Source organism: Agelaius phoeniceus, chromosome 27, assembly GCF_051311805.1.
Source record: "Agelaius phoeniceus isolate bAgePho1 chromosome 27, bAgePho1.hap1, whole genome shotgun sequence".
In the NCBI taxonomy this organism is placed as follows: domain Eukaryota; kingdom Metazoa; phylum Chordata; class Aves; order Passeriformes; family Icteridae; genus Agelaius; species Agelaius phoeniceus.
In genome coordinates, this window is record NC_135291.1 from 4,175,807 (window position 1) to 4,193,436 (window position 17,630).

Sequence of the window (17,630 nt, forward strand, 5' to 3'; positions counted from 1 at the left end):
GTTGGCAGCCCCTCCTCGTGTGGGGTCTCTGGGGCTTTTCCTCCCCACTGGATTCCTGCCCTGTGGAGCCATTCCAAATGGCCTCTTCCACGGGGTTCTGTGGCAAGGATTTATTCTCCCTGGTCTCTGTCCACAGCTCAGTGCCTGGGGGAGGAAGGACAAGGAGAGGAAGAGACAGGGAGAAGGGAAAAGGCAGGAGGAGAGGAAGGAAGAAGGAACAAGGGAGGAAGGAGATGGAAAAGGAACGTGGATGGATAAAGGACGGAATGAGGAGAGGAAGGAGGGCAGAGAAGGAGAAGATGGGATTTGCCTCCATGCCAGAGGGAAGGGGAAGGAGATCCCCCCAGTCCATCCCTGGCAGGATGGCGTTGGCAGTGAGGCTGTCCTGCAGCGATGCTGGGCTGGGAGATGGAGCAGCAGGGAGGGGAAAGGGGCAGTGATTCCTCCTGCCCTGCCTGGCTGTTCCAGTCTGGAGCGTCCTGGCGCTGCCGAGGCCCTTGGAGCGTCCGGCACTCAGGAGCCCGGAGCTCACGGCTGCTTTATAAAGCTGACAAAGTCGGCAGGATGGGTCTGGGTATGATCTCAGCAAACTGGGTTTATTGGTACAGGAGCAGGGGACAGAGCTGAACAGGGTCCAGGCACAAAGACAGGGTGCCAGCTGAGGGTACAGGGGGTTTTTATATGGGGTAGTGAGGGTGGAGCTGAGGGTCAGGGTCCAATGGATATGGGGGAAAATGTGCAAAGGAGGGGTTAAGGGTCGGGACAGCTAATAGGGAAACGGGCAGAGGAATGCAGTAAACTAGGGCCAATGGAGGGACAGAGAGGGAGAACATTCTAGGGACTAACCAGAGATGGGTAATAGGGGGTGAACTTGGGTAATTAGGCCAACAGGCCAATGGGGTAACATAACTTTCCATAAATCAGCATGTGCCTGAGCAAAGATCTGTGGGAGAAGCAAGCTTCTCACCATAACCTTGAAATCTATTCTTCTCAGTCCTCCACAGCTGTGGAATTGAGACTCTGATGGTAGAGTCCTCGGCCTCCACACCAGTACATCTTTCTTTTCCTTGCAGCCTCCTCCTCCGCCGCCCAGACAAAATTTAGGATTGACAAATCTGGCTTAGGAGAGCAACAAGGGGTGAGCACCTTGGGTTTTGTGATAAAGGAACCTCACTCTTTAGAATTTTTGAAAGTTTAATAAGGAATAATAAGGGACAAATCAGTAACAGCGCTGGGTGTTGGCAATGGCCAGAGGCACACCGGTTAACCACAGCAACTCTTCTTGTCTACTTTTTCCATTGTATTGTTCAAATACATATTCATAATGATTATACATATTCAAACATTTCCTGGAACTCATTTACATGTTCCAGGAATTCTTTAGGTTGGTTTGACCCCCAACTCGCCTTTTTAGAGCACGTGCAGGAATCGTGGATTGCTGTTTTGAGGGTTGTGCGTCACTGCCTCACAAAGGCCCCTGTTCTGTGGTTTCAGCAGGTGACAGTTATTGACAGTGGAAGGGTCAGTGGCAGGGGCCTCATCACATCCCTTCCTTAGATGTTATCTGACCATGCAGAGGCTTTTAGCTATTTCCACAAGTACTTTAAATGAACATTAGCTATTTCACAAACATGTCTGAGTTATTATTGTCAATTATTTACAAAAATAAAAGCATTAGTTCTTATTTCACAATTATGGCTACTTCTGCAAAAGTTAACATTATAATGCACAACATCTGGCATGCACTTCAATATTTTGCAAAAGCCAAAACTATAATGTATGTTTTTCACACTATCCACAAACTAAAATATCATCCATAAATGACGTTCTGAGGATATGAGCTACACAGGGGCCAGGGCATTGGCCACAAAAAGTTGACAAATTATACTATAGCAAAAGCAGTGAAAAGTGATTACAAACTGTACTATATCAAACTCGTTGTGATTAAGAATATTTTGCAGAAGTCAATACATAATAGCAAAAGCCAGCACTACCTAGTTATTTATAACAAACCCAGGGCAGGTTTTTCCCTTGCATGGAGCACCTGGGCCTTCCCCGGGCCCCTTCTGCCCTCCTGCAGAGCCGGTGGCATTTTCCAGCACACACAGTTTGTAGCCAAGAGCCGGGTGCAGCCGAGAAGGCTCCAAGCGCCTCCTTCCAGGCTGACTCTGCAGGTGCCGAGGCTGCTCTGGGCTCTGCCAGGGCTCTGCTGGGGCTCAGCTCTGGGCCAGGCTGGGCCCGCCCTCCCCTCACATTGCTCCGGGCAGCTGAGTCACGGCGGGAGAAGGAAGGGACACGTCAGGGGAGTTGAGGTTTAAGAGCGTTTTTATTCATCAAACTTTCATAACAATCAGGCTGCTCTAACTACCATAACTAACTAGCAATGCTAACTACCCTAACTACCAATGCTAACTACCATGACTAACTAGTTGTCCTAACTACTGTAAGAAGAAGCTGTGCTCAAGAACTTCATATCCTCCGCTGCTCCCTCAGTTGCTTTGCTGCAGTGATCAGAGGGGTCAGGCTGGAGAGAGGCTTGGCTGATGATAAAAATGGGTGCTGCCCAAAGGATAAAAAGGAAAGAAATGAACTGTTACTTTCCAGAGTCAAGTTCCTCACAGGCTCTGTTGCAACAGGACAAAGGGAAATGGTTTGAAAATCGAGGGAAGCAGGCTCAGATTAGATCTAAGGAAGAATTTTTTAACCAGGAGAGTGGGGAAACACTGACAGGAGGTGCCCAGAGATGTGGGAGGTGCCTCCTGCCTGGAAACATCCAAGCTCAGGTCAGGCAGGGCTCTGAGGCCCCTGAGCTGCTTGAAGATGTCCCTGCTCGCTGTGGGGCACCAGGTCCAGATGAGCTCGAAAGGAGCCTGCCAGGCCACAGCGGGCGAGGATTCTGCTCGCTCTGCGCGTGGAACGCAGCGAGACTGGAGACTATCGGAGGGGGCCCCACAAGAAAACCCCTCCCTGGCGCTGCTGCTTCCCCTGCAGCCCTTGGCTCTCACCTGCAGCAGCTCCTGGGCAGCCCAGCGCCGCTCCTCGTCCGGCTCCAGGCTGCACTCGAGGAAGTCCCGCAGCAGAGCCGACAGGCGCCGGGGCTCCTGCAGCTGCGGGGTCCCGTTCTGCCGGATCAGAGCGCGAGCCTGCAGGGAAAGCAAACTCAGCGCTCTGCCAGCTCCCTTCACACCCACACGGGCTCACATCCACCCCAGGGCCTCAGCCCCAGCTCCAGGGCCACTTTCCTCCCTGCCAGAGATGCTGCTCAGAGCTCATTTTGCTATGCCAAGCAAAAAACCCAAACCCTGGGGCTGCCACAGCCACTGCAACATCCAAATGATCTCGCCTTGAGAGCCAGTTTCATTGGCCGGCTTTGTTAGTAGGAACCTCCATCAGAAATAGCCCATTTTGCTTCTCCAAATATGGACACCAGCTTTACAGGCCATTTTCCAGAGTCACTGTGGTCTGCCTGTGTTATTTCAGAGGATTCTTCCATCAAGTGCATCTCTGCAGTGCCACTGACACTCAAGTAAATGCATTCCTGATGCCCCATCCCAGAAACTGCCAGGCAAGAAACAGGAGGTTTGTGATGCTGAAAGCTCAGGCTTGGTGACACGGAAAAAGTAGCTTGGACTAGGAAAGAAATATGTTAGACTATGAGGATGTTAAACCATCATCTTCAGGTTTTAGACAAGTTTCCCAGTGAGAAGAATCAGGGGAGATCATCTTGCAAAATGTCTTTTAGAAACTCCTGCAGAAATCTTGTTGGGTTTGGGGCTGGGATTTGCGGATGGTGTGGGGTTTTCTTGCAAGATAACATTAGAGCTGATGCATTTGCTTCATATTTCCAGGTCATCATCACAGCCAGAAGAGCTGCAACAACATAAAACCCAAAGCAAATTGTTGCTGGAGACTGCAGCAAATTTGTCTGTGTGGAGGCACAAGTCCTCTGGGAATTCCCTTCCCATGTGCAGAAACCTCCAGCTGCTGCTCCCAGTGCAGGGTCCCCCTGTGCTCACAGCCTCTGCAGCCACTGGAGAATTTGCCTCTTACCATGGCCGCCGTTTCCCTGAAGTAAGGAGGTTCTCCTTCCACCATCTCGATGGTCACAATGCCGAAGGACCAGATGTCCACCTTGGGGCCATAAGGAGATCTGGTCACAACTTCTGGGGCCATCCAGTGAGCAGTGCCCACCATGGAGCTGCGCTGGTCCTGCTCAGGGCTGAGCTGAGCGCAGAGGCCAAAATCAGCTGAGGACAGAAAGAAACCCTGTCAAAGGCAGCTGCAATGAGGAAACCAAGCACAAAGATTCCCCAGGCTCAGTCTGAGAGTGTAGTAGTGAAGTCAGCTGGAAAAGCCCTCAGGGCTGTAGCCAAGGAAAGATGGAACTGGGCCCTTCAAGAAACCCTCAGCTTTCCTGCAGTGGCTTTTACTGATTCCCTCGGAGCTTTAGATTCCCACTGCTGCCCCTCTGGAAGGGCCATGGCCAGAGCAAAGGCACTGCTAGCCCCCTGCTCCTCTCCTGAGCTCTCTGCAGGGGCAGCCGCCTCAGCTGGCAGCAGGGGCCGGGCAGTGCCCCCAGCAGCCCTTGTGGGGCTCTGGCCCTCCCTGGGAAGCAGCCCCAGCCCCGCAGCCCGGGAGCGCCGTGCCTGGCCAGGAACACCCACCCAGCCTGACAGAGCCGTCCATGCCCAGGAGGATGTTGGAGCTCTTCAGATCCCTGTGGATCACCCGGTTGGAATGGAGGAAATCCAGGCCCTGCAGACACTGAGAGAGAACAAGAAACACAAGGGCAAAAACCAATGGCTGGAATATATCACACCAGAAAGGACAGCTCAGAATTCTGCCAGCAGCAGCTTTGCTGTGACAGGCCAGGAGTGCAGTGCACACAAGCTCCAGGCAAACGGTTCAAGGCAAAGCTGAAAACAGCAAATCAAATCCAAACCAGAAAGAGAGTACCACAACAGCAGGAGAGAGAACAAGAACAGAGTAGAAGTGCAGTGATGCTGGCAGGCCGTTCACTGCAGAGGCTCTTTCTTCTCCAGCTCATAAAAACAACTCAGAAACAAAGCCCTGAGCATGGAGCCACTCCTGTTCTCACACCCTGTTTGGAAGGACCATCGTGTCCCAGCCATGGGAGTGACAAGCAGGATCCCTCACCTCCCGACTGACAGCTGCCATCTCTCCTTCAGCCATGCGTGTCTGTCTGACAACGTCCCGCAAAGTTCCTCCATCCATGTATTCCATCACCAGCCAGAGATCTCCATCCACAAGGAAGCTGGAAGAGGAAAGCAATGGCATGGAGATGAAAGTGCAGAGCTCAATTCCCCCATGGAAAAGCCTGGAGGGGAGTTTTGTTTCTGGGTCACTTGTCAGTGAGGACAGAATCAGATGGAGAGACATTCCTGCCAGGCTGCACAGCCCTTGGAATCTGCACAGTCTAAAGGGGAAGGAGACACCTGTGAGAAAGGAGAGGCCTTAGATGGCAAGCAGGTGAAAAATGCAGTTTAGCAACAGCCCAGATCAATGTGGAACCACAACCCTTGGCCCCAGCTGGTTCAGCTTCTGAACTCATCAGTTCCACCATTCCCTCCAGAACAAGGCAACACAACTGCAAGGGTTATCCAGGGGAGGAGGCCGTGCAGCACTTGGGACAAAAGCAGTCAGAAAACCTTTCAGAAAGTCCCTTCAGAAACAGGCAAGGCCAGTGAAAAATGGGCAAATGAGGCATTTCTGGAAACAAGAACCCGATCTTCCTGGCATCTGTAGCAATGGAAAAGGGCTGGGAAGAAGAAGCCAAGGGAAATAATTTCTGCTGTGGTTTATCAGCACTTGCTGGGAGACACAGCAAACGGGGTCAACTTGAAGGAAAAACCAAAGCAAAGCAACAAAAGCACGTGGAGGGAGTGAACTGCCAGGCTGTTATTTTGGGAAGATGTGGCTGGGTCAGGCAATTTCAAAACAGGCTACAGACTCCTGATGCCAGGAAAGGTTAACGCAGGGCCCAGGCTCGGGATCAGAGCTGAATTACTCACCTGTCCAAAGAGTTGACAATGTTGGGGTTCTTCTTGTCCTTCAGGAGCAGGATCTCATTCACAGCTTGTTCCCTGTTCTGCCCTCTGAGACTCATTTTCTTGATGGCCACCTGAAGGGACATTGCAGCCTTGAACTGGAGGAGTCTGTGGCAGGAGGCCACAGCAAACACGGAGCGAGTCTTTGTGGAGCGACGGAGCCGAGCTGTGCCAAACTGCCTTGGGATGGGACACCAGAGCTCAGCAAGGGCCATTCCCACAGCCCATTGCTCTGCCAGCTGGGGGCTGCTTACAGGACACATGGCCAGAGACATTTGGCCTTGCAAGCTCTGCAGAAATGGTCCCTCAGCTGTCAGCCTCAAAGCTCTAACAACATTCTCTGCACCTACAGTCTTCTCAAATGGCCTCAACACTCTTATTATTATTATTCAAACCCATTTTGCAAGCAGGAGGTAATTCTGGTTCTGTGAAAACAAAGCAGAACAGCCAGGAACCCCTTAGCAATTCTATGGGATTTGGTCATGATTTCAGATCCAGCTGCTCTGTTTGGGATTGCAGAACAAAGCAGACACGCACACCCATTGCTCAGGTGATCCCTGTCACAGGCTGTCACTGACACCAGACCCAAACACAACTTCAGGCTTTAGGAGAGAGCTTTGCTCTGGACATTCGTCTTCTCATTTCTCTCCCTCTGTCTCTGTGAACAGCTGAAGTAGGACTAAAACCCCAAACTGAGCCCAAGCAGGATCTCTCCCTAATCAGACCTTGAGGTATCCTTTGAAGATAAAAGGCAGGATGGAAATAATATTGTTATAGTTTAGCTAAGAATAGCTAAATAATGTTCCTGTCTGAGGTCGGGATGAAGATAAATTGGGCCTCAGTCTCCAGCAGCTGATGCATTCACACTTTTAGATATGAAGGCCAAGCCAGCGTGTCCTGCTCTGACAGACACCGCTGCCCTCCTTGCATTCCTTTGGCGCTTCAGAAGGACCAAGTCTGTCCCAGCTGTGCTCTGCAGGCTGACACTGCTCTGCCTTCAGAGGAGCAGCCCGGGCAGGAAAGCTCTGCTGGCCCCCAAAGCTGCAGCCACAGCTCCCAGCAGAGGGGAAAGCCCTGGAGAGCTGCCAGACGTGCTGGGCGTGTTGGCACTGACCTCTCCTCCAGTGGCCCTGTCGAGTCCTTTATAAACGGTTCCAAAAGCCCTGGAGACAAAACAGCAGAGAAGAAAGAAGCAGCGCTTTAGGCCCTGGCAGGGAAAGCCCGCCCAGACAGATCTCTGCTGCCTGCAGCGTTCACAAACACCTGGGTGCATCGACCCTTCCAACAACAGCACAGCAGCCACCAGCCCTCTGCCATGCAAGGTGTGCAGGAGAAAACTGAGACCCAACATGAAGGAATTGGGCTGGAGCAAATCCCAAAGTCCACGCTGAATTGCTTTAGTTCAAAACCTGAGGTGAGAGATGGCTGTCTAAAGAACTGGAAAAGAATGCATTTCATCCTTTTCCATTTCCTGCCTAAGATCTGCAGGTTCTACAAGGGCCCTGCCATCAGGCAGGTGATGCTTTTTCCCCCAGAGTGCATCAGCTCTGTGTCTGTTACTGAATGGATGGGGTCTGCTACCTGTGCTAGAATAGAGCACTTATTAGTTCATCTCTGGTTTCTGTTTCTAAACCATTAGGTTGATAACCCTGACCAGTGGATCTTTTTTGAAGGAAAATATTTGAAAGAAATCTTCTTGAGAACTGTTTTCTGACAGTCACCAGATGGTGAGTTGCTCTTTTAGGCAATCCAGTTCCAGGGACAGAAGATCTTCCAGGTCCTGCTCCTTGCTGCAGGCAGGACACTGCCAGCCTCAGGGGCCTTTGACGGCGCCTTCTGACCACAGTTATCAATTCTGATCAGGACTGAGAGACAGCAGGATGGTAGCCCAGTGTCTGAAGGTGCTTGGAGCTCTCCTGACTTCTCACTTGATCCTGCACCAGCACAACACCCGGCCCTGCTTGTGCAACAGCAGCTGCCGTGCACTTACCCTTGGCCAATCTGCTCCACTTCCAGGTATTTCTCGGCAGGCTCCTCCTCGCTCACGGTGTTCCCTGAAAGAAACCATGTGGAAGACGCTCCCTCCCAGAGTGAGACCCTGCCTTGCAGCAGAGCCAGAAGCAGCCCCACTCCCTGGGGCCGTGAGCCCCTTGGTGTCAGCTGGGGAAGGACAATAAATGGCTCGGTGACATTCAGCTGCAGAGCAACACTGGGTACAGCTGATGCCCAGACACACACACAGCACCTGCTCGGGCACCCAGGAACAGAGCAGACGTACTCAGCTGCATCAGGCACCACTCCCCTCTCCCCTCTGGCTGCCCGGCTGTGCTGCTGTCAGAATGTTCAGCCCAGGATCCCACAGCGGAGGGAGGTTCATTGTCCTCTTCCCAAGCAGAGGGAGCTTCTCCATCCTCTTCCCAAAATGCTGCAGCTTCTCCATCCTCTTCCCAAAATGCTGCAGCTTCTCCATCCTCTTCCCAACACGCTGCAGGTTTGTCATCATCGTTCCAAGTCAGGGGATGTTTGCTGTCCACTTCCCATGCTGGGAGATGTTCACTCTCCTCTTCCCAAGCCACAGGATGTCCTCCATCCTCATCCCACACTGGGAGATGTCCATTGTCCTCATCCCACTCCGTGGGAGCTTGGCCACTCTGGTCCCACACCAGGGGACATCCACCGTCCTCGTCCCAGGCCGGGAGATGTCCCCTGTCCTTGTCCCACCCCGCGGGAGCCTCGCCGTTGCATTCCCACCCCGCGGGATGTTCGCCCTCGTCTCCCAGAGCAGCGGGAAGTTCACTGTCATCTCCCGGCACTGAGGGAAGTTCACCATCGTCCCCCAGAGCAACGGGAAGCTCACTGCTGTCTTCCTCCTTTTTGACCTCCTCTTCGGAAGCAGAGGGAGCCCCAGGAGGTGCTGGTGCTGCTTCTGTGCCCTGTGGACAGACGGCAGCGTGAGGGACAGGAAGTTCTATCTCAGTTATCACCTTATTTATCCTCAGCTGCACATCCAGCTGCACTACGCAGAAATGGGGTTTGGAGCTGTTCCAACTAACAATGGGCTAAAGTCGACATTGCCACTTATTGTTGGGAATTCCATATTCCACCATGGCTAAAGCCAGCAAGCAATCCTCTGCCTGCAAAACCAGACCTGCAGCTCTTCAAAAACTCTTCAGCAGAAAAGGAGAAAACTGATGGGAATTCCTTTGCTGCTGCTGCTGCAGCAAAGACACTGACAGGAACTTTCCTTCAGCCTCCCAGGCTGGCCCTCGACTGCCACATGCTGAGCTCACAACTTGCTGCACAATTCCAAACACCAAAGGTTCCTTTCCCACTCACCGAAGGAGGAGCTGCTCGGAATCCAGACATGAGGTGCCCTGCAATGGGAGAGGGAACATGAACCAGATGCTCTTAGGAGAAAAACTGCCAGTGCTGGGAAATGCCACGGAGCAAGGCAACCCCAAGAGAGCATTTTGCTTTCACTGCATCCCTCCAGGTGCCACAGTCCCTTCCCACAGCAAGCAAGAGAACAAGCACAAAATACTGGGCTGGGTCAGTTCTTGGCTGGAGCAGCAAACGGAGGCAGTTCCAGGCTCAGATGGAACTGGCACAGACTCCCTGCTTGAGGGAACAGAACCCCCCAGGGCTCATTGCAGGTGCTGTGCACGCCCCGCTGGCTGCAGACACCCCCTTTTTCAGCTGCAGCTGCTGGCAGGAGCTCTCCCAAAGCAATGGTGTCTTCATGGCAATTTGATTCCAAAGTCAACTCAGCTCCAGAGGAAGAACAGAAAGCACACAGCAAGCCCAAAGCCACAGATGCTGCACCGAGGGAAAACCTCAACTTACGTGCCAAGTGGGTTAAAAAATACCCCGAATAAGCCACAGAGTACAGAGTGCAAACTGCAGCAGCCACGTGCTGGATCATTTTGGCTGCGCTGCACACGCCTGCAGCCTGTAGCCCTGCAAGCACAGAAGGACAGGGCTGGGCTGGCTGCTGAGAATGCCTCGGGCAGGAAGATCCTCCGGCAGCGAGCCCAGAGCCACTCTGGGCACTGAGGCCTCCGTGTCCCACAGCAACGGGAACACCACGGGGACGTGGCGCTGTTCCTGTGACATCCCAGCAGCAGCTCACGCAGAAACCGCCTGGAAGGTTCTCCTGTGTCACAAAGGAGCACAAAGAACCCTCCCAGGGCACAGCCCATGGCCCAAAGGATGCAAGAGGAACTCAAAATGCAGCAAACAAGGACACCCCATAGCCCAGCCTGAACACTGAGGAGAACAAGGACAGGACCAAAGCAAAGGAAACGTGACCTTTAGTCACTGATAGTTCTGACTAAAAGCAGCAAGCCTTGCTCCATCTGGGATCTTTGTTCTAGTTCTAAAAACAAGCAAGGTTCTCCAGTCTAAATACACAGAAGGCAGGAACTGGGGAGGAGGTGAGATTAGGAAGGAGGAGGAGGAGGAGGGAGAGAGGAAAAGGGGGAGCAGGAAGAGGAGGAGCAGGAGCAGGAACAGGAGGAACAGGAGGTTCCAGTGCCCCCTGTGGCCACAGCCACGGGACCATCGCCCCCAGCTCGTCCTGCAGGTGAGCGGGGAGGGGGAGCTCGTCCCAAATCTGTCGGGGGGTCCCTGAGAGGGTTTTTTATTGGGGTGTGTTTGGAGCTCGCAGATTGTGGAATTGACCCCAAATATCATCTGGTGTCTCTGGGAGGTTTTGTTTTCTCTGTATGTGTAGGTTTGGATTTTGCAGGAGCCCAAAGCTGAGCCCCTTGGGGGGATCTTTGGGGGCCCACGTGGCCATTGCCCAGTATGGGCAGGGGAGGACATTGGTCCTGGGGACCCCCGGGAAAGCAGAGGAGGGGAACCCCTGGGACCCCCAGAGTGGGGAGAGCAGAGAGGGGCAATCCCAGAGCTGGGGGACCCCAGCAGACTGGAAAGGGGGGGAGCCTGAAGAGGAGGGACCCCTGGGACCCCTGGGATCTCAGAGTAGAGCATCAGGGGAGAAGGGCCCCCATGGACCCCCAAAAGCCCCTGAATCATCCCTGAGCAGGACACCGGAGAATGGAGAACCCCTGGAACCATTGGACCCCCATGATCCCAAGGAAAGGAAATCAGGAAACCTCTGGAACACCAGAAGTGGAGAGATGAGTGATAGGGAAATCCTGGGAGAGCTTTTTGGGCTGAACCTTGACATTGTGGAGATTTTCATGGACACAAGACTCCTGCTGACTTCTACAGATGGAATTGGGCAGGAGGAGCCTCTACTCCAAGGTGTTCCCACCTTGGTTTCCCCCAAACCAGGATCTGTCATTCCCAAGCTGTGGCCGGATGGAGGAGGAGGAAAAGCCCCAGAGATCCCGCATGAGGAGGGGCTGCAAACCCAGCCCAGGGAGCTGCAGGGAGGAAAGAGCCCCCCTGAGCCAGGAAGGCAGCCTGAGATCCAGCCAGAGCTCAGAGCTGGTGGAGAAGCCTCATGGCAGGGAGACGCCCCACAAATGCTTGGAATGTGGGAAGGGTTTCAGCTACAGCTCCACCCTGATGGAACACCTGAACATCCACCCTGGGGAGAGGCCCTGGGAGTGTGAGGAATGTGGGAAGAGCTTCAGTGGGACCTCCGACCTCAGCAAGCACCACAAGATCCACACTGGGGAATGGCCCTGTATGAGTGCTTGGAATGTCAGAAGAGCTTCAGGTGGGATTCAGAGAGCGTCACTCACCAGCACTTGCACACCAGGGAGAGGCCCTGCGAGTGTCCCGAGTGTGGGAAGAGCTTCGTGCGCTGCTCCAGCTCCATCCCCCATGGGAGGATCCGTGCTGGATGATCCCCAGTGACCCCCGTTGGGCAGAACCCTGGTGACCCCTGTTCTGGGTGATCCCCGTTGGGTGGGGGGAAGGTGTTGGAGAGATTTCTTTCCCTTCTCCTTGTGCTGCTGTGATTTGGTTGGTAATAAATTCCCTCCGTGTGCCCAGGCTGGGTCTGTTGTGCCCGTGCGGGATTTGCTGAGGGATCTCTCCCGGTCCTTGTCCCCAGCCAGGAACCCTCGGTTCCATTTTCTGTCCCTGTGCGGCTGCGGGGGCAGGGACAGAGCGGCTCTGGGGGTGCCTGGCATCGGGCCAGCGTCACCGCTCGCCACGGGCACCGCTGAGATCCCGCGCCCCTGGGCACGCATTGCTGGGCTCACCTGATCTCCCACCCGCCCAGCGCCCCAAGGTTCCCCCTCCCCAAAGAACCCCCAGCCCGGGGCTGCAGCGGCCCGGAAAGGCCTCAGCCAATCAAAACACAGCCGAAACGTGCCGCAGCCAATGAGAACGCGGGGCGTTGAAGAGTCATCAGTTGTGTGGCGGAGCCTCAGAGATCGGGTCGCCAAAAGTGGCGGCAGCCAATGAGAGCGCGCGGCGCTGCCGAGCCCGCCCTGCTCCGGACTGGTGCTGCCAGCGCAGCGCGGCTGCTTTGGGGCTGCTGCTCCCTGCCCGGCCCCGGCCATGGGGCGAGGAGCGGCAGCTGGGGCCCTACTGGTGGCACTGGTGGTGCTGGGAGCCCCCCCGACTGCGGGCGCGGAGCTCTCGGGTGAGCGGGGTCGGGAGGCGCCGGGACAGGGGGAGAGAAGGGGGAAAAGGGAGCGAAGGGGGGAGCCCGGAATGGAGGGGGAGGAGGAGGGGACCGCCCAAAGGCCGAGCGGGAGGGCTGAGGATTGGGGGGAGGTGAGGAAGGGGTGGGAGACGGTGGGAAAGTGGGGAAAAGGGGAGAGTGGGACCCCAAAACAGGAACCCAGCGCCTCCCACCCGGACCCCACCTGCGTCCCCCGCCGGGGCTGTTCGGGGAAGGGGCGCGTGGGGGGCGCCCAGGTCGGGCCCAGAGCCCAGCGCTGCCCCAGCCCGACCTGCCTCGCCTCTATCCCCGAGCTCCCCCCTCTTCAATCATCGCCAGATCCCCACTGGGGAAAAGCCCTGTGAGGGTGGGGAGTGTGAGAAGAGCTTCAGCAACAGCTCCGACCTAAGGGCACGCTGCCACATCCACTCCGGGAGAGGCCCTGCGAGTGCCCTGATTGCAGGAAGAGCTTTATACGCTGTTCCAGCTCCATCTTTAGTGCAATACAACAATCCCCCATGGGAGGATCCCCATTGGATGATCCCCAGTGACCCCCGTTGGGCAGAGCCCTGGTTATGCCCATTCTGGGTGACCCTTGTTGGGTGGGGGGAAGGTGTTGGAGAAATTTATTTCCCCTCTCCTTGTGCTGCTGTGATTTGGTTGGTAATAAATTCCCTCCCTGTTCCCAGGCTGGGCATGTGATGCCCATTTTGGTGTTTGATGAGGGATCTCTCCCTGTCTTATCCCAACCCAGGAACTCTTGGTTAAATTTTCTCTGCCCTGTGCAGCTGTGGGAGGCAGGGACAGAGTGGCTTTGGTGGGTGGCTGACATCAGGCAGCATCACCCAGGCCATGGGCACCCCTGAGATCCCAGTGTGGTGGTGCATTGCCCCCTCCTCCTTTCCAGGCTGCAGTGTGATCTGAGAAATGCTTGTTAGGTCTTGTCCTTGGAAACGGCACCTGGGTTTTGCTCTTTCCAAACTTATCAGAAACACTGTCTGCTCCCAGGAACTGCTAAAAAGTTCCTGTTTTCCTTATGACCAGCCTTGGAAAATATTCCTGTCTTGGTTTGGAAAGACAGGTATCTGCTTAAGGAAGGCAGGAGCTTCCCCTGAAATGGAAAATGTAAACCTCCTCCCTCTGAATTGTTATGAAATTGAAATTAAGGGGGCTCGCAGGCAAATATATGGGAGCAGGGATAAGAGTTCTTTATTAGGGAAAAAAATAAAAGGACAAAATAAACAATGCAGTAAATCCAACCAACACTGCCAGAGTCAGAACACAACCTGACATCCTGTTGTTCAGGGTGTTGGTAGCAGTCCAAGTGGAAATGTGCCTGCAGTCCTCCTGGAGTAGCAGATACGGTTTTGTTGGAGCAGTGGTCCTGTAGAAAGGGTGAAGTCTTCCTCTGAATATCCAGTGGAAGAGGCAGCTGTTTCCTCTGGGGATCCAGTGGAGAAAGCCATGCTGGTGTTCCAGAATCTCAAGATTATATCTGGGTAGCAATGCTTGGCTCCTCTCTCTGGGTTCACATCTCCCAGTGGGATGCTGTAGATCTTATCAGCCATGCAGTGATATGCAACAGCCTATTAACAACAGATGTCTCCCCTGAGGGAGGATTGGTTGTGGAAAAGATAAGGAAAACAGAAGACAACTGCCATTCAGATGGCAAATAGAAAGCATCTTGCTTGGCAGTCAGGACATTACCCATCCCTTATTCTATTTCCATCTGCATCACAATGAAACCTTACACAGAGTTCTCACTTAAGACTAGGTTTCCCTGTGGTCCACAATGGCTTTCTCCATCTTTCTGCATTACCCATCAAGTGTAACCAGGTCCTTGAGCAAAAACAATTCCACGGATGGGTTTGTCTTTGCCTGAGGTGGGATTAATCCAAACAGTCTTCCCTAAAATGCCTTTCATATGTACCACAGGAACTTTGTCTCCCTCCACTGTGTGCAGGGGTTCAGACTGGGCAGGACCAGCTCGATTTATGGACCCTCTGGTGTTGACCATCCAGGTGGCTTTTGCTAAGTTCATTTCCCAATTTCTAAAAGTCCCCCCACTGAGTGCCTTAAGGGTAGTTTTAAGTAGTCCATTGCACCCATCAACTTTCCCAGCAGTTGGTGCATGATAGAGGATATGGTATATCCATTCAATACTATGTTCCCTGGCCCAGGTGTTAAAGCCATTCTTGAAATGGGTCCCGTTGTCTGACTCAATCCTCTCAGGGCTACCATGCCTCCAAAGGACCTGGTTTTCAAGGCCCAGGATGGTGTTCCAGGCATTAGCATGAGACACAGGGTAGGTTTCCAACCATCCAGTCGTGGCTTCCACCATGGTCAGCAGGTAGCGCTTGCCCTGGCGTGTCTGGGGCAGTGTGATGGAGTCAATCTGCCAGGCCTCCCCATACTTGTACTTGGACCACTGCCCACCGTACCATAGGGGCTTCACTCGCTTGGCCTGCTTGAGGGCAGCACACGTCTCACAGTCATGGATAACCTGTGAAATACTGTCCATGGTTAAATCCACCCCTCAGTCTTGTGCCCACTTATAGGTGGCATCTCTGCCCTGATGGCCTGAGGCAGCATGGGCCCATCGAGCTAGGAACAACTCCCCCTTATGTTGCCAATCTAAGTCTATCTTCGACACCTCTATTTTTGCAGCCTGGTCTACCTGCTCATTGTTTCAGTGTTCCTCATTAGCTCTACTCTTGGGAACATGAGCATCTACATGGTGGACTTTCACAGGTAGCCTCCCTACCCTGGTAGCGATGTCTTTCCACTCATCAGCAGCCCAAATTGGTTTTCCTCTACGCTGCCAGTTGGACTCTTTCCACCTCTCCAGCCATCCCCACAGAGCATTGGCTACCATCCATGAATCAGTATAAAGGTAGAGTTTTGGCCACTTCTCTCTTTCAGCAATGTCCAGGGCCAGCTGAACAGCTTTGAGTTCAGCAAGTTGACTTGATCCACCTTCTCCTTCAGTGGCCTCTGCAACCTGTCGTGTGGGGCTCCATACGGCTGCTTTCCACTTCCAGTTCATCCCTACGATGCGACAGGAACCGTCAGTGAAAAGAGCGTAGCGCGTTTCCTCTGGGGGCAGTTGGTCATAGGGAGGAGCTTCTTCAGCACGTCACTGGTTCTTGTTCCTCTTCATCAGTGAGACCAAAGTTCTCACCTTCTGGCCAGTTTGTAATTATTGCCAAAATCCCAGGGTGATTCAGTTTCCAATATGGGCGCACTGTGTGATGAGAGCAATCCATTTACTCCATGTGGTGTCAGTGGCGTGGTGGGAGGTGGGAACCTTTCCTTTAAACATCCACCCCAGTACTGGTAGTTGGAGTGCCAGGAGGAGTTGCGCTTTTGTGCCAATCACCTCTGAGGCAGCCTGGACTCCTTCATAGGCAGCCAAGATTTTCCTCTCTGTGGAAGTGTAGTTGGCTTTGGATCTTCTGTAACTTCTGCTCTAGAAGTTGGTTGGCCTCGAGTCTCCCCAGGCATCTTCTGCCAAAGGCTCCAGGACACACCATTGTTCCCGGCTACAGAGCAGAGCATGTTCTGCACCTCTGGTCCTGTCCTGACTGGGCCAAGGGCTACAGCATGAGTGATCTTCTGCTTGATCTGTGCAAAGGCTTGTTGCTGCTCAGGGCCCCAGGGGAAATCATTCTTCTTGCAGGTGACCAGGTAGAGAGGGCTCACAGTCTGACTGTACTCGGGAATGTGCATTCTCCAAAAACCTATCGCATCTAGGAGAGCTTGTGTTTCCTTCTTGCTGGTTGGTGGAGACGTTGCTGTGATCTTGTTGATGACCTCAGTGGGAATCTGACACCGTCCATCTTGCCACTTTACTCCAGGAACTGGATCTTTTGGGTGGGTCCCTTGATTTTGCTCTTCTTGATAGCGAAGCCGGCTTCCAGCAGAATCTGGATGATCCTCTCTCCTTTCTCAAACACTTCCATCGCTGTGTTCCCCCACACAATGATGCCATTGATGTACTGCAAGTTCTCTGGAGCCTCACCCTTTTCCAGTGCACTCTGGATCAGTCCATGGCAGATGATGGGGCTGTGCTTCCACCCCTGGGGCAGTCGGTTCCAGGTGTACTGCACACCCCTCCAGGTGAAAGCAAACTGAGGCCTGCATTCTGCTGCCAGAGGAATGGAGAAGAGCACCTTAGCATTGTCAATGGTGGCGTACCCCTTTGCTGCCTTGGACTCCAGCTCGTACTGGAGTTCCAGCATGTCCAGCACAGCAGCACTCAGTGGTGGAGTCACTTCATTCAAGCCACGATAGTCCACAGTCAATCTCCATTCTCTGTCAGACTTGCACACAGGCCAGATGGGACTGTTGAAGGGTGAGTGGGTTTTGCTGACCACCCCTTGGCTCTCCAGCTCACGGATCATTTTGTGCATGGGAATCACAGCATCCCAATTTGTCCGATACTGCCGGTGGTGCACTGTCGAGGTGGCAATTGCACTCGTTGCTCTTCCACCTTCAGAAGTCCTATTGCAGATGGGTTTTCTGATAGTCCAGGCAAGGTGTTCAACTGCTTCATGTTCTCTGCCTCTACAGCAGCTATTCCAAAAGCTCACTTGAGTCTTTCTGGGTCTTTGTAAAGCCATTCCAGAGGAAGTCTATGCCCAGAACACACAGGGCCTCTGGGCCAGTCACAATAGGATGTTTCTGCCCCTCTTTCCCAGTCAGGCTCACCTTGGCTTCCAACACAGTCAATCCCCGTCACCCTGGCAATGGAAACAGGTTCCGCCCCAATGTGTCCCGATGGTATTAGAGTACACTGCACACCAGTATCAACTAAGGCATCATATTTTTGTGGCTTTGATGTGTCAGGCCATCAGATCCACACCGTCTAAAAGATCCAGTTTTCCCATGCCTCTTCCTGGCTACAGGCAGGGCCCCCCTAATCCTGGTTATTATTTCTTTCCTGGGCATGCATGCTAGAGGTTCTCTCCTTCAAG

The 17,630-nt window shown here is 53.6% G+C and overlaps 1 protein-coding gene across 1 annotated transcript; it reads right to left on the bottom strand.

Moving 5' to 3' along the window:
• Window positions 1-2,469: 2,469 nt before the first annotated feature.
• Window positions 2,470-16,383, bottom strand: LOC143695893 (serine/threonine-protein kinase PAK 3-like). The gene is made up of 12 exons (XM_077191097.1): window positions 16,185-16,383; window positions 9,912-10,025; window positions 9,405-9,442; window positions 8,551-9,001; window positions 8,059-8,122; window positions 7,183-7,231; window positions 6,033-6,142; window positions 5,158-5,275; window positions 4,665-4,764; window positions 4,051-4,247; window positions 3,006-3,143; window positions 2,470-2,559 (listed from the first exon to the last, which is right to left on the bottom strand). The coding sequence occupies exons 1-12, from the start codon at window positions 16,381-16,383 to the stop codon at window positions 2,470-2,472; spliced, it is 1,668 nt and encodes a 555-aa protein (XP_077047212.1).
• Between the last annotated feature and the right edge of the window lie 1,247 nt (window positions 16,384-17,630).